This window comes from Aedes albopictus, chromosome 1 (assembly GCF_035046485.1).
Source record: "Aedes albopictus strain Foshan chromosome 1, AalbF5, whole genome shotgun sequence".
Classification (NCBI taxonomy): Eukaryota; Metazoa; Arthropoda; class Insecta; order Diptera; family Culicidae; genus Aedes; species Aedes albopictus.
In genome coordinates this window covers 146,924,445-146,941,008 of record NC_085136.1, presented here as the reverse complement: position 1 = coordinate 146,941,008, position 16,564 = coordinate 146,924,445, and the positions used below count along the sequence as shown (strand labels likewise).

General features: G+C 40.3%; 1 protein-coding gene and 9 non-coding genes across 10 annotated transcripts; 6 read left to right on the top strand and 4 right to left on the bottom strand.

Moving 5' to 3' along the window:
* Window positions 1-357: 357 nt before the first annotated feature.
* On the top strand, window positions 358-4,546 carry LOC134284441 (uncharacterized protein K02A2.6-like). The gene is made up of 3 exons (XM_062843513.1): window positions 358-1,422; window positions 1,468-3,001; window positions 3,131-4,546. The coding sequence occupies exons 1-3, from the start codon at window positions 358-360 to the stop codon at window positions 3,238-3,240; spliced, it is 2,709 nt and encodes a 902-aa protein (XP_062699497.1). The 3' UTR covers window positions 3,241-4,546.
* A 1,113-nt stretch (window positions 4,547-5,659) lies between these two features.
* Window positions 5,660-5,731, bottom strand: Trnah-gug (transfer RNA histidin (anticodon GUG)). The gene has a single exon. It is a non-coding gene; the product is annotated as a tRNA-His (tRNA).
* Window positions 5,732-6,110: 379 nt separating this feature from the next.
* Window positions 6,111-6,182, top strand: Trnah-gug (transfer RNA histidin (anticodon GUG)). The gene has a single exon. It is a non-coding gene; the product is annotated as a tRNA-His (tRNA).
* A 781-nt stretch (window positions 6,183-6,963) lies between these two features.
* Window positions 6,964-7,035, bottom strand: Trnah-gug (transfer RNA histidin (anticodon GUG)). Its single transcript has one exon. It is a non-coding gene; the product is annotated as a tRNA-His (tRNA).
* Window positions 7,036-8,322: 1,287 nt separating this feature from the next.
* On the top strand, window positions 8,323-8,394 carry Trnah-gug (transfer RNA histidin (anticodon GUG)). Its single transcript has one exon. It is a non-coding gene; the product is annotated as a tRNA-His (tRNA).
* A 694-nt stretch (window positions 8,395-9,088) lies between these two features.
* On the top strand, window positions 9,089-9,160 carry Trnah-gug (transfer RNA histidin (anticodon GUG)). The gene has a single exon. It is a non-coding gene; the product is annotated as a tRNA-His (tRNA).
* Window positions 9,161-12,472: 3,312 nt separating this feature from the next.
* On the bottom strand, window positions 12,473-12,544 carry Trnah-gug (transfer RNA histidin (anticodon GUG)). Its single transcript has one exon. It is a non-coding gene; the product is annotated as a tRNA-His (tRNA).
* A 995-nt stretch (window positions 12,545-13,539) lies between these two features.
* On the top strand, window positions 13,540-13,611 carry Trnah-gug (transfer RNA histidin (anticodon GUG)). Its single transcript has one exon. It is a non-coding gene; the product is annotated as a tRNA-His (tRNA).
* A 610-nt stretch (window positions 13,612-14,221) lies between these two features.
* On the bottom strand, window positions 14,222-14,293 carry Trnah-gug (transfer RNA histidin (anticodon GUG)). The gene has a single exon. It is a non-coding gene; the product is annotated as a tRNA-His (tRNA).
* Window positions 14,294-15,219: 926 nt separating this feature from the next.
* On the top strand, window positions 15,220-15,291 carry Trnah-gug (transfer RNA histidin (anticodon GUG)). The gene has a single exon. It is a non-coding gene; the product is annotated as a tRNA-His (tRNA).
* Window positions 15,292-16,564: the final 1,273 nt, after the last annotated feature.

The window sequence follows — 16,564 nt, the reverse complement described above, 5'->3', positions numbered from 1 at the left end:
TGAGTCAGCCGCCATAAGATTGCGCCCGTTTGATTCGTACGCGACGGCTGCAAAACAGTTTTTGCCAAGGTGCACACCGTGTACAAATCATACGTGCGCAGTCTGGCGCGATCTGAGGCTCGCGTTTCGAACGCAGCTTGCTGAGAATCTAAGATAAGCGTGACAATATTCTTTGAATGAATAAAAACCAGTTCAGTTATAACCACAAATCTGACAACACCTACCTCGCGTAACATGGTGTCAGAAGTTTAAATACTGCGCAATTAGAAAATTCGAGACGACTCACCGCCGCGAAATCGCGAAACGTACGTACGAAATAACAAGTTTTCGGTTCGGAACGACAAATTAGCAACAACGATGCTGAATGAAGCGTCCGGTGGAGTTCCTCCAGCCGGGAATCGAGCGGCAAATGCCGGAGGCGGAGCGCCTTCAGCTCCATTTGCCATCAACAGCAGTATCCCGTTTCCAGCGCCCTTGAAACTGGACGGAAACATGAAAGAGAACTTCTGCGACGAGTTCGAAATTTATATGATTGCATCGGGACTCGAAGTACGGGAAGAACGGGTAAAAATAGCAACCTTCAAAGCAGCTCTAGGAATGGAAGCGCGCAAAATCTTCAATCTATGGCCGCTAACACCACAGGAAAGGGACACTGTACAGGCGTGTTTGGCTTCACTTGCGAAGTACATGGTTCCGCAGAAGGACGTCAAACTAGCTCGCTACGAGTTCTTCCAGTGCCGTCAACAACCAGCTAGCGACGAAAAACCGGCAGAGAGTGTGATGCATTTCATCAACAGGGCGCGCGAGCTGGTCAAGAACTGCAACTTCGGTAATCTGGAGGATGAAATGCTCCGCGATAGTATCATTACCGGTATTTTGGATACAAACTTGAAGAAGCGGTTCATTGAGCAACAAAATTTGACGTCGGCAATGGTCATCGCACAGTGCCAAACGGAGGAAGCTACACGGTCGGAGATGGAACACCATAACTGGCTGCAACCGGCAGCAGCGTCCGCGCACTCCATCGACAGATTGGATAGCGGTAAGAAAACAAAAAAGTGCAACTTTTGCGGCAAAGGATTCCACAGCAAACTAACGGAGTGTCCAGCTCGAGGAGCTGTTTGCAACTACTGCAAACAAAGGAACCATTTTGCGGTAGTATGTCGGAAGAGACAGGAAGATCAACAGCAACAGCATCGGAAGAAAACCTCCAGGAATCAAGGCAGCGTTCGAAAAGTAGAGCTGGAAGATCGGGACATGGATGAAGGGGTCAGGAGCGACGAGTCATGCGAATCGGTTCAGTATCTCTACCCAGTCAAGCATGATGGGGAATCCGTTCTACAAACCGGCATCAAGTTTTACGATGAAAACAATCGTCCTGTTGTAGTGAAATGCATCCTGTACTCAGGGGCATCGTGCAACGTAATTGGCAAGAACAGTGCTATGAAGATTTTGGGAACGGAGTAGCTAAAACTGGACAGCGAGCAAGCTGTGCTGAGAGCCTTTGGTGGAGGATCCCTGAAGTCTTTGGAAAGGACTGTAATACCCTGCGAGCATCGCAACCAACGATACAAAGTGGTATTCCATGTCGTCGATTTCGAGCAACCCCCACTACTTTCCAAGGAAACGTGTTTGGCGCTACAGCTCATCAAGTTGTGTTACTCCATCAAATCGGAACAAACAGGTTCAGCTGAGCACATTATCGAAAGGTATCCAGAGGTATTCCATGGTCTTGGCAAGTTCTCCGGGACCCTTAGTTTGGAGGTGGATGACAACATTAAGCCATCCGTTCAGCATCCACGTAGAATAGCGGTAACACTGCGGAAGGATCTGGAGCGAACGCTAAATGAAATGGAGCAGCAAGGTGTGATCGTAAAAGAAGAGGATAACACCGATTGGGTCAGCAATCTCGTGCTGGTTAAGCGCAATAATAAAATACGCGTTTGTCTTGATCCGATCATTTTGAACAAGGCTCTCAAGCGACCACACTACCCGATGCCAACGGCTAACGAGCTGTTGCACGAATTGACAAATGCAAAGGTTTTCTCTACCCTAGATGCGAAGTGTGGATACTGGCAAGTTTGTCTAGATGAGCAAAGTTCCAAACTCACGACATTCTGGACGCCTTTCGGACGCTATCGATGGCTGAGGATGCCATTCGGTACATCACCTGCACCGGAAATATTTCAGAAGAAATTGCACGAGGTTCTTCATGGCTTGCGAGGAGTGCGAGCACTTGCGGACGACATGCTCATATTTGGCTGCGGAGATACCGTCGAAGAAGCAGTGTTGGACCATAACCGTTGTCTGGAAGCGTTTCTGCAGCGTGTCAAGCAACAAAACATCAAGCTGAATATCGACAAGGTTAAGTTGTGCCGTGAAAACGTGAAATTCTTCGGTCATGTACTGACGTCAGCTGGTGTGAAGGCGGATCCGGACAAGATCAGCAGTATCCTTGCTATGGAACGCCCAAAGGATGTCACAGCATTGCAGAGATTCTTGGGTACCATCACATATTTGTCCAACTACCTCCCAAGTCTATCAACAGTGGCGGAACCGTTGCGTCGTCTGACGAAAAAGGATGAACCGTGGTCGTGGAATTGCGAACAGGAGAGTGCGTTCCTCCAACTGAAAGCGATGGTGACGTCAGCGCCGGTCCTACGGTATTTTGACTCCAATAAGGACGTTGTCATCCAGTGTGATAGCAGCAGCGTTGGGCTGGGAGCAGTGTTGATGCAGGACGGGCATCCAATCGTCTATGCATCGAAAACCCTTAGCAGCACGGAGCGAAAATACGCCCAGATTGAAAATGAGACCCTTGCTATCCTGTTCGCCTGCCGCAAGTTCGAGCTTTACATCCTGGGAAGGCCAGTCACGGTGGAAACGGACCACCAACCATTGCTGAGGATCTTCAAAAAGCCACTGGTTGAAGCTCCCCTCCGAATTCAGCGAATGTTGTTAGCTCTACAACGATACCAGATAACACTTCGTTTCACGCCAGGTAAGGAAGTAGTAATTGCAGATATGCTGTCCAGAGCTGCGTTGTCAAGCAATGACACAACGGATAGGGAGATTTATGATATATATGAAGTGCTACAGATTAACATCATTGACTTCATTCCTATCTCAGATGACAGGCTAACGCAGATTACAGCTGAATCTCGCAACGATCCAGAAATTCAGTCATACACTACATCATTGACGGATGGCCGAGCAAAAATGATGTACCGGAGGCGATGAAAGTGTACTGGCCGTACCGCGATGAGTTTAGTACTCACAACGGATTAGTGTACCGGAACGACCGAATCTTGGTGCCAAGGAAGCTGAGGGGTCTAATATTGAAGAAACTGCACCAATCCCACACGGGGATCGAAGCAACGGTCAAACTAGCTCGCGATACAGTTTTTTGGCCAGGCTTGAACGATCAAATCCGTCAAACGGTTCAGAACTGCGATGTCTGTATGAAGTTTTCAGCAAATCAGCAACCGCAGCCGATGCAGAGTCATCAAATACCATGTTATCCGTTTCAGAAGGTAAGCATGGATTTGTTCGAGGTCGAGTTAGATGGGCGGAAGTCGTTTTACCTGATAACTGTGGATCACTTCTCGGATTATTTTGAGCTTGACGAGCTGAAATCAATGACTACAGGAGCTATTATCGGAGCGTGCAAAAGAAATTTCGCTCGGTTTGGACGGCCTCAGATCGTAACCACCGATAACGGCGTGCAGTTTGTGAGCGAAGAATTTCGAAAGTTTGCAGTCGAGTGGAGCTTCCAGCAAACAGTTTCTGCCCCGTATCACCAGCAAGCGAACGGCAAGGCCGCATCAGCTGTTAAAATTGCCAAGTCACTACTCAGGAAGGCGTTTGAGTCAAAGTAGGACTTCTGGGAAGTATTGTTACAGTGGAGGAATACTCCCAACAAAGTGGGCAGCTCTCCTGTCCAACGCTTGATGCATCGACGAACCCGTTTTGGAATTCCCTTGGCGGAGCAGAAGTACCAGCCCAAGATTGAAGAAGATGTAAAGGAGAAGCTACAACGCAACCGACAGGAGGCAAAATATCACTACGACCGTAAAGCTAAGGTATTGCCGCCCGTTTTCGTAAAACTCACACCAACCGAGAAGGAATGGACGCCTGCGACCGTAGTTGATCCAGTTTCCGACCGTTCTACTGTTGTGGATGTGAATGGTCATGAGTATCGCCGGGACAACGTTATGATCAAGCCAGCACAGCAGATTCCGAAACAAGAGACCACCGGATGAGATGCAGAGTTGCAGTCATCAACATCTGAACAACGTAGTTCTGCAAAATCTCCAGGCAGAGAAGAACGTATACGTCCACAGAGAACCACGAGGCTTCCACGCAGATTTGACGACTACGAAACGTATTGATGATAAGCAGTTTTAATACGAAAAGGGAGATGTTAGAGAATGGACTACCTTCACATCTACATTCAAAAACTTTATTTTGTATTAACTTAATTTACTAATCTCACCAACCTTGTATTCTTTGAATAAATAAAAACCAGTTCAGTTATAACCACAAATCTGACAACACCTACCTGTTTTGCAGCAGTGTATTAGCTTATGGTTTATATTTGACTAGCTTCCCTTTTATTCAGTGATGACTGCTTCAATTCGATTACTACACAACATAAAGCCAATGACTGAAGCTTATAGAGATTTGAACAAGCCAGAGTTAAACGAACAAACCGAAATTTTGGGTTGTTTTGACCTAAATTCTCAAGATATTTCGCCAAATACAATATCGGTTCGATTTTCCCACCGGATTTGTAAAAACACCCGACATTTTAGTTTTTAGCTGAGTCGCTACAACTGACCAATTAGTAAATACAAACCGTACTTTAGACAAACACAATCTCAAATTTTGACTCGAAACAACTATTTTTGATGTTGTTTTGTATCAGTTTTGTAAAGTACAACTTACTAACCGGGCAGTTTTTTAAACCAAAACTGTGATTTTAAGCAATTAAAATGGGGTTTAAAATAACTATTGCGGGAGTTTGTAAAATAACAAACATTTTTGTTTTTCAAACCACATTGAGTTTTCTCCGTGTCGTGTATGAAGTATATTTCGTTTTTAACTGCAGTAATATATGTTGATTAGACCATTAACCTTCCGTAACTCGCGCGGTTAGCCTCTTCCGTCAGCACAGCGAGATTTTTTCAACGTGTTGTACAAAATACAACAGCGCAATCTCCTGCGGGTTAAATAGAGAAAATATTTTCACTTGCAATGAAAGTATATTTACCTACACAGAACTCGGAACAGGTCAAACAGCAAGCCTCTAGTCTCGGACAGAGTTCAGCCTAAATGTATACCACAAACTGAATTATACGAAAAATCAAAAGCTATATTCAAGGCTACACTGCTTGGAATTTCGGAGTGAATGCTTTCACCACAGCTTATTGCATGCAACTTTTCATTTAAAGTTCACAGTTGAGTCGATTACAAAATGTTGTGAAATCCTTAGCGTCAAGAAGCTAGTTATTTTAATTGCAATGTTTTATTTTATTTAACAAAATTGATGCTGCAAAAATATTTATAAAACATTGCATTGAATCAGTCATATAATCGCCCACAATGTAATGTAAATAAAAAAGATAACCTCTCCGTGACAATGGCCATTGTAGGCCATTGCCGTGACCAGGATTCGAACCTGGGTTACTACGGCCACAACGTAGGGTCCTAACCACTAGACGATCACGGCTATAGAGGATTGGCAGATTTGGTGTATTCGAATCATGTACATATTCTTCAATTTCAAGGTCATTGAGAGCTCAAGAGTGCCGTAACAACACTTTCTTGGATACTTATTGCAGTAACACAGTCATTCGGTCATGTTGCTTTAGAATATAGTAAGAATTGGTAATATTGTTTTTTTTTTTAACAAATATCATAGTCTTTTGATTACGATAAGTAACTATCCTAAGAATCATTATGAAAGATTAATAGGTCGTTCATGTTAATCGCATTTTCAGCTCATGTCTGTCCAAAATGCACAAGTACATTTATTCGATTGCTCAGTGACCTTGAAATCGAAGAATGTATATGAGAATCAAACACACCAATAACCCCAATACTCTATAGCCGTGATCGTCTAGTGGTTAGGACCCTACGTTGTGGCCGTAGTAACCCAGGTTCGACTCCTGGTCACGGCAATGGCTTTCAATGGCCATTGTCACGGAGAGGTTATCTTTTTTCTCCTCATTAGCTGCTGAATACATTCAATATCACAATATGTTACAACTAAAAAAACATTAACTTTTAATGAAAAACTGCATGCAACCAAACGATGAAAGCTAAAAGACCAACAGTTCACTCATGGGGAAACATCCCACGAATCCTGCTTCTAGTGCGCTATGAGCACTTTCACAGTTATTAACATGCGTTTATCGTGGGGCAGGAGCAAATATACTCTTTGTCCAAAGTCAACGAATTCACGGAAATTTCCTTCACGTAAAATTCATGGACAGGGCGAGAATCGTACCCTCAACATGGTCTTGCCAAATACCGCAAAGGCAATGTAGACCCTAGCTTTCGGCATAAATTGAAATCTGATACCATCATATTCCCATACAAAAAACTAGATAGGATTTCAAACTAATTCGGAAACTCGACAAAATGTGTTGTGTTACTTTTGATTTATTTAAATAACATTTTCCGTAGCTTACCCGAGAGCCCGAGAGCAATGAAACTTTCAGCTTGGGAACAATGTTGTATGAAAGTCAATTGACATGGGGCGAGATCACGCATTACAAAATGTTGTGAAATTAATCTGGCTCATACTTTGATATTTAACAACATTTCCCCTGCATTTATTATTAGAACTGCAATATTGCGAAGAATACTCTCCGATTTGAAAGAAATGTTCCGTCATTAGTAATTTTCTGATTTTTACAAAAAATCTACCTCTCCGTGACAATGACCATTGCAAGTCATTGCCGTGACCAGGAGTCGAACCTGGGTTACTACGGCCACAACGTAGGGTCCTAACCACTAGACGATCACGGCTACAGAGGATTGGGATTATTGGTGTGTTTGATTGTGATACACATTCTTCTTTTTTTTTATCTAGTTCGTTTATTTATGGCTCAATCGATACACATTCTTCAATTCAAGTGAATTACAGATTCAACATCCCATTTCCTTTACGAAGCGAGCGAGAATCGATCCCTGAAAATGGTCTTGCTAAATATCCACGTGTTTAGCACAATTCTTCATTACACCAACAAAGTTAGCCATGAGAATGTTTGACACTTCTAAGGTCATTTTGACAGACCACACATATGCACGAAAAAAAAGGATCATATATTCTACTTTATCGAGCTTGTTGCCGTCCTTTCCATACTCATGTAGCATCTGTCCAAATGATCTGAGAGTTATCAGTCATTTTGAGGATAGGTTCAATAGTTTAATAAAGGATGGTGATATAAGCTAAAGTTTTCGGCATATATCTTTATCTGATCCTATCATGTTCTAATTAAAAAAACGAGATATTTCAAACTAATTCGGAATTTCCAGTGAAATGTTTTGAAAAATTTTTGATCCACATAACTACTACTATTACTATTACTATTGTGGTAGCGATTAGATGTGATTTCCAAAATCATCTTTCGTTACGACAATATCATTTTCGTAGCTTACTGGTGGACAAGGAAACTTACAGCTTGTGATCAATGTTGCCTGAAAGTCAGTTAACCTATCAATGATCACGCATTACAAAATGTTGTGAAATTCTTCTGGCTCATACTTTGACATTTAACAACATTACCTCAACTTTTATAATTAGAACTGAAATATAGGGATGAATGTCCCCCAATTGAAAAGACAAATAAAGTTTCCATCCAAGTTTCCGTCAATAGTAATTTTCCGTTATTTACGGAAAAAATCGACATCTCCGTGACAATGACCATTGCATTTTGGAGGTTAAGGCCGGACGGGACGGTGGTTGAAACGTCCGCCATTGCTCTGCTGCTAGTAAGATGCAAATCTCAACTTCTACTTCATATTATTGACTAGAAATTTGATCGTTCATTTGCTCACTTGTGGTGCACAATCGACTGAAGTTTCAGCTACGTCAGTGCAGTGGAAATTGATATTTGCTTCTTCAAAATCGCGAGGCAAATTGTTAGAAAGAGAGGGAAGATAGGAAAAATTACACGTCGTCCCGTGCGGCCTTAAGTTTCGTAGTGTATAGGAGGATGCACAACTGTAAAACATTTCTTCCAATGCTCAATGACCTTGAAATTGTAGAATGTATATGAGAGTCATACACATCTCAATCATCAATCCTCTATAGCCGTGATCGTCTAGTGGTCAAGACCCTACGTTGTGGCCGTAGAAACCCAGGTTCGATTCCTGGTCACGGCAATGGCAATCAATGGCCATTGTCACGGAGAGGCTCTTTTTCCACCTCACTAGCTAGCCCAAATAGACTGTGTTCCGAAACAGTTCATACAGTCCGTACTGTTTTTGAATATAACCAACGCATTTAGACAGATTACGAAATAGCACAGATAGGTATTAAACATATGTTGCAATCCAGGTTGCAATTAACAAACCACACATCAACGAACTTTTGGTAAAAAGCTGCATGCAAACAAACGATAATATATCAAGCGAAATCGGAACCTCGGTGAAATTTTTTGTATAACTTTTAATCCACAGAACATTTTAATTAGGCAAATAAGGAAACTTACAACTTGTGAACAATGTTGTCTGAAAGTCAGTTAACCTATGAACGTCCAATGATCACACATTACAAAATGTTGTGAAATTCTTCTGGCTCATACTTTGACATTTAACAACATTTCCTCAGCTTTTATAATTAGACCTGAAATATAGGCATGAATGTCCACCAAATCAAAAGAAAAATAAAGTTTCCATCCAAGTTTCCGTCAATGGTAATTTTCTGTTATTTACGGAAAAAATCGACCTCTCCGTGACAGTTTCGTAGTGTATAGCAGGATGCACAACTGTAACACATTTCTTCCAATGCTCAATGACCTTGAAATTGTAGAATGTATATGAAAATCAAACACCCCTCAATCATCAATCCTCTATAGCCGTGATCGTCTAGTGGTCAGGACCCTACGTTGTGGCCGTAGAAACCCAGGTTCGACTCCTGGTCACGGCAATGGCATCCAATGGCCATTGTCACGGAGAGGCTGTCTTTTTTTACCTCACTAGCTAGCCCAATAGACTGTGTTCCGAAACAGTCCATACAGTCCGTACTGTTTTTGAATATAACCAAAGCATTTAGACAGACAGATTATGAAATAGCACAGATGATAGGTAGTTGAATCCATTCAATTTCACATATGTTGCAATCTTCCTCTGCCAAAGACCCATGTATACAATATCGTGTGGCAGGAACGAAAAACTCTAATTCGGACGTCCTCAGTGAAATATTTTTTAAAACTTTTGATCCACATAACATTATGCTTCTCAAGAAAAATCAGAATATGACGATAATCTGCCTCTGGTTTCTGATAAAAGCGCGACAGTTACTAATCATACAAGTGTCACCAGATTCTGAAAGTATTTTATTCCATTGTATGGGGTTTGACAGCGAGCAAACTCATTTCACTGCGCCACTCGAGCCGTTCATCACAAATACATTCAAAAACATCTGTCACTTCACGAAACCCACGTGCTTTCGTTTTGGGCGGGAACATATTTTCTTTTATTTTGCCCTGCGACTGTCACTGCGGCTGTATGCCTTGCGGGCGTTACGATCGCCGTTGGGCTCTAATAAAAGATAATCGCGACAATATTTTCGTAACTTAATTACCGGTTATTACACTGAAAAAACGGGCATGGTAATTTTGACCGTATCGAGGGTGAAATTAAAACACTTTTACTACTTGATTTTGGTAGACCATGATTCCTGCTTGAGACTACCATGGATGGGGTTGAATTTACCATGCAACTATTATTGCCATATTTTTGTTCTCAACCAAATTTTTCAGTCTTTTTTACTATGTGCAACGATAATCAGCATGGTAAACGTAACCATTGAAAAGACGTTTTTACTATTTTTATGGTTGACTACAACTAGCGGTATTATTGAGGATTGTTTACATTTTCGAAAGAAAAAAAAGTAATAAATTAAATTATACATTTATGTTCCTGTAGATTTATGTTACAATATTCGTAAAAATATAGATATAATAAGGACATAAGCATTTCGCAGGTGCACAAGTTTGGGTTCCTTTGAGCCGAGCCTTGGGGGAATTCCATCCTTCGTGACTGAGCTTTGAAATGAATAAACCACTCTCTGTGCGAAATTTCCGAACACCGACCGAAACATTGGAAGAGTCTCTCCAGCGTAATCTCCTTGAAGAAACAGCACCGGAAGAGGTTTTCCGAGGACATTCTTGTGCAATACGATGTGCTCCCGCTGAAAGACTGTTGCAAACAGGGGCATCGATCGTTGACGTTGCCGAGTACTTCGGTGCAGATTCGCGCAGAATGATTCTGCAACATTTTCATCTTTTGCAGAACTTCAAGGAGATCTGTGAATAAAATATATAGTTATTAGTACTTGTATGGCCAATCAGCTATTAAATCTTCCAACTCTTGCCTTGCCTTCCTGTCTCCTCGCCTGTCCTAACATGAACAATTTTCCACGGCTTGAAGCGTGGCCCAGCATTTGATGCACTCATTTAAAAATCTCTATTCGTATCTTTTAACGAAAACGGTATTTATTTTCCGATTTATGGTCTATTGCATTCTGATTATTGATTATAATTTACCTGCAAATGGATGTTCCTGAAGAGGTCTGCTTCTGTCTTATAAAATTACAAAAAAATATGCGCAATTAAACATTGCGAATGTGAGCTGTCAAAAAGGTGAACATGGTAAAATTTACTAAAACATGGTGGAAATGATATGCGTAGGCAGTCAAATTAAACACAAACACATATTAGCGCTGACCATGTGTTTTTGTGATGATTACCATTTGACGAAATGCCAAACCATAGTAATCCTAACTATTTTTGGTGTACTTAACATAAATTATGGGTAATTTTACCATGTTTTGGCATGGTAGAAATAAGAACTACTGCATGGTTGCACATACTATAAAATTTTTCTCAGTGTACCGTTGAACAATGAAACTTACAGTTTGTGAACAATGTTGTATGAAAGTCATTTGATCTGCCAATGTTGATGATCGAGCATTACAAAATGTTGTGAAATTCATCTGGCTCATACTTTGACAGTTGCCAACATTTCCTAAGCTTTTATAAGGCTATCTGACATTTAATCGTTTATTGGGCTCTCGAGGAGCATTGGTTTCTTTTCATACGGAAACGTTTCCGTATGAAAATATTAAACGAAAAAATGTTATCTTCTGCTGCTGCTTTAGAGAGAAGGGTGATAATCGTTAGATTCAGGGTTGAAAATCGTCGCCGTACGACCAAAAAAGTCGACGACGAGAACGAAAACTAGATCGTCATCGTTGCTCGTTCCACATTGGATGACTCATTCAAGCCAGCGAATCGTCGTGAAGGGCTTGCGTCGTGACGAAAACAAAATCTTCATTCGCTTTGTGTCGCTCTTCGTCCAAGTGCATCTAGCCGACGGAGTCAATGTTACCACCAGCAACAAACAAAAAAAAAAGATTTTAATAAAAAATAATTGCACCTGGAATCAAACAACGACCCCTACATTTCCAATCCAGCACTCTTACCAATTGAGCTAGTGAGGTTTCACATCACCGTAAGTGCCGAAACGCCAATAAAAGCTATTGCCAGTTGGCGTTCGCTTGGCCCGTCGTCGCTCATTTCCAGGGAACAAAGAGGACGACGGAAAAGTTGGTGGGTGACTATTTATGATTGAGCTTCGTCGTGATGCCCGCAGTCGGCGACGAAAAGGCTAATCGTCACCGTTGTTCTTTCGGACGAATCTTCACGCAGTGGTGACGAGAAGGACGATTGTCAACCCTGGTTAGATTACCTTATTATTGGTACTGCAATATATATGAACTGAATTCATCGCGGTCCGAGAATTTTGACACTACAGCGGGGTCGTTCCCAATCAGAATTGTTCAATTCTGATTGGAAATCTTTCACTTCTGATTGGAAGCGACCCCGCTCTAGTGTCAAAATTCTCGGACCGCGATGAATTCAGTTCATCGGTGCATTCGTCTATAGCGATGAATGGCCCCTCGCTTGCAAAGACAAATAAAGTTTCCGTTAATAGTCTATTTTACGAAACGACAACAGTGTTGATATTGATATTAACACTCACAGGCTTGGGCGCAACCTCCTGTCAAATTTTCAGTCAGTAGACATTGAGATTACACATTACAAAATGTTGTGAAATTAATTTGGTTTATACATTGATTGAAATGTCAAATAAAATTTTAGCCAATGGGATATTTATGTTAGTTACTTTAAAAAAAAAAGTCTACCTCTCCGTGACAATGGTCATTGCAAGCCATTGCCGTGACCAGGAGTCGAACCTGGGTTACTACGGCCACAACGTAGGGTCCTAACCACTAGACGATCACGGCTATAGAGGACAGACAATGATGTTCTGTTTGAAGCTTGTACATATGCCTCAACTTCAAGGACACTGAGAATTCGAATGCGACGATGCGTGGGATACATCGTTGTCACGTATTGCGCAGCGATTCCATTTATATTGTGCGTTTACTCTTTTTATGGACACGGTCGGATATAAAATATTCGTTCGGTCAACAAGCCGTTTTCATATTACTGTCAGCTGAATTGTCAAATTATGACCGTTTTTGAATACCGGGGTATAACAGGATATAGCAAGGTATCGTGAATTCTTTCTTACACCAACAAAGCTAGCCATGAAAATGTTTGATAATTCTCAGGTCATTTTCACGAAAAAGGCGGATCATATATTCTACTTTATCGATCTCGTTGCCGTCCTTTTCATGCTCATGTTACATCTGTTAAAATGACCTGAAAGTTGTCAGTCATTTTGAGGTTTGGTTTGTTGGTGTAATTAAGAATTTATTAAAAACTAGCTGTCCCCGGCAAACTTTGTCTTGCCTACTGCGTTTTTTGATGTTACAAGTTCATGTCCCCGTTCACAAAATACATGAACGTTTAAAAAAATACAAATTTCTTCATGTTTTTTAACCACAAGTAAAAAAAATAAACAAACAAAACCAAGACGATCCAAGTCGGACGTTCCATTCGCAAGTTATTCTTCATTACACCAACAAAGATAGCCATGAAAATGTTTGACACTTCTCAGGCCATTTGTGGTCTCACATGCACAAAAAAGATGGATCATACACTCTACTTTATCGATCTTGTTGCCGTCTTTTTCATGCTCATGTTGCATCTGTCAAAATGACCTATGAATTGTCAGTCATTTTGAGGTTAGGTTCGTTGGTGTAATAAAGAATTTTGGCAATAAGACATTTTTTTATTTTTTTTTTATATTAAAGCGGTCTTTGAATTCTCAATAACCTTGAAGTCGAACAATGTGTACAAGAACCACCCACACCTAACCTACCAATCCTCTATAGCCGTGATCGTCTAGTGGTTAGGACCCTACGTTGTGGCCGTAGTAACCCAGGTTCGACTCCTGGTCACGGCAATGACTTTCCGATGGTCATTGTTACGGAGAGGTAGACTTTTTTTTCGTAAGTAACAGAAATCTCCCATCGACGAAAACTTTATTGACTATTAGTTCAATCGGGATCGGGCAAAATTATTGCAGTTCTAATAATAAAAACAAAGGACATGCTCTTGCACTGTTAAAGCATGAGCCAGAATAATTTCACAACATTTTGTAATGTATGATCTCAACGTCAAATGAAGCGTTACTTGTATGCAACATATTTCACAAGCTTTAAATTTCATTGTTCACCGGAAAGTCGACAAATACATAGTCAAAAATAAATAGAAACTGCGCAAAATGTTAATCTCTGTTTCTAAGCTTTCATCACTATTCTATTCTGCAAAGCTTAGCCAGTTGCAAAACATTGTGAAATTGAATAGGGAACTGCATGAAATCCTCTCCATCTCTTTTACTCTTACAGAAATTATGTAAACAACAAGGCCATGAAACGTCAAAATCCCATACAAAATCAAAACAATGCAGTGCCCTATTGATTGATTGTGGCGTTGTTTGCTATTATTATGTAAGCATTCTGAAAATCAGAAAAAGGATAGCCTCTCCGTGACAATGACCATCGGAAAGTCATTGCCGTGACCAGGAGTCGAACCTGGGTTACTACGGCCACAACGTAGGGTCCTAACCACTAGACGATCACGGCTATAGAGGAATGATTCTTTACGTGTGTTTGATTCTCGTTCATATTCTTCAATTTAAAGGTCATTGAGCTTTCGAAGAAATGTGTTGAACATTGGACGAAGCATCTAGAAGAATGCACTTAACTACCATACACGACCTATGCATATTTTTTTTGTAAAAATAGGTAGGATACTTTTCGTAAACACAAGGCTAATTGAAGTTTAACAGTGGTGGATTGTTGTTAGAAAAGCGCATATAGCCAAAGCGGTAAACACGCGGGTTTTAGCAAGATCATGCTGAAGAGAGTAACGGGTTCAACTCCCAGTCGGTCTAGAAACTTTTCGCAATGGAAAATTCCTCGACATATTTGGGCATAAAACATCTTTGTGCCTGCCACAAGAGATACAAATGCAATATGATAATTAACAGAAAAAAACTCAGAAGTAGGCTTTGTCCCACACAGTTAGAGAAAACCACCGACTTCGGTAATGTTTTACCGAAATCTCAACCGTTATGTTTGTTTTACAGGAAAAAATCGGTAAAGGTAGCAACTTTTACCGAAGTTCGTTAGAGTTTGACATTTTACCGAAATTTGTTATTTTCTTATAGAATTTCGTTAAAAATCCATTACCGAACGCTCAGCGGTTGAGATTTCGGTAAAAATTACCGAACGCGATAAGCTGTGCAGTTCAGACGTTATGCTGTAAAAATTAAGAAAAAGGTATTTAGACAGATAAAAAGATATATTCATTTGAAGAATCTTGCCCATTATTACGAAATTCTGAAAGATTACGACATAATAAATGTATTACTGGGATCAGAATTTCAAGAAATTTTGCAACAGATGATAATGCAATCTTGTTAATTTTACACTCTCAGTTCTCAATGACCTTGAAATTGAAGAAGGTGTAAAAGTTACAAACACACCACAACTACCAATCCTCTATAGCCGTGATCGTCTAGTGGTTAGGACCCTACGTTGTGGCCGTAGTAACCCAGGTTCGAATCCTGGTCACGGCAATGGCATCCAATGGCCATTGTCACGGAGAGGTTATCTTTTTAATTAAGACTGCAGTGCGGCACCGAATATTAGTCCCATGAATTTTCTAGTTCGACTTTTCCAACTTTTCACAAAAACAAAGTAGTTAAAAGGCAAAACTTTTCGTTAAAAATTATAAATGTAAACAAATAAAATTGAATTTCACAACATTTCGCAATTATAATGACAAGCACATCTGCAAGCGTTTAATGAGAACTTGTATGCAATACAAGTGCGGTGAAAGCTTTGACACCAATGTTTGGAGCAGTTTTATAGCCACTAATGTCACACAGCTAGCTGCATATATTTAGGCTGAATCTGATCAAATTCCAATAAGAAACACTTATTAGGGGGATTCACTAAAAAGCGTGACCCGCTGATTTAATATTATCCTGATTCAACGTTGCGATCGCCAAGGCAATCTTTGATTACACAAGTTTACAAAATAAAACGAAAGTCGTGAACTTCTGTCAACGACCAAAAATTTTGAAACACAATTTAGTGCTGAATTCGAAACCGACCTTCAAAATTTTTTAAGTAGAACAGTTTTTGAGGTTTAGCTCAATATCGAGTTTTGCAACTTTTCAAAATATGTAATTTACTAAAATTCAAATATATTGCCTTTTGTTCAACCAATTTAAAATCTTTTTTCCACAAATTGAAAGCTGAATACAATACCATTCGATCATGTTAATACAGGTTTTGCGTCAGATTGATGAAATTCAAGATATTGGCGAGTTTTAGGGACGATCTTCCTAAATTTTAGCAAAATTCCCAAAAATTTTTGAAGAAATGTATTTTTTTTTTTTCAATAAGAAAAAAACAACTTAAAAATTCTTTCTCGACGTTTATTTGACATATCATATGTAGGCAAGTTACAGTAAAAATTTCAGCTCAATCGGAGCATTAATTACGGAGAATGAGATGTTTGAAATGAGCGACTTTGCTTAAAAATAGAACAAAAATCGATTTCAAATCATCAACCTTGTATGGAAAGTCGAAAAAATATCCACTCTACTGTAATTTTTTTCTTTCGCGTTTTCGAACTCAGGGCATGATTCTACACCAAAAATGATCATCAGCTTACCGAGTTCAAAAATGCTGTAAACTAGTGTTATTACATTCGCAATTTCATGAAACATTTCAATAATCAGATTATCATGGCTTACACAGTTATATAATCTGTTTAGTGAATCCCAGTCACGGTGTACAGAAGGTGATATATTCCCGAGATCTGACAGCTTTTTGATGACG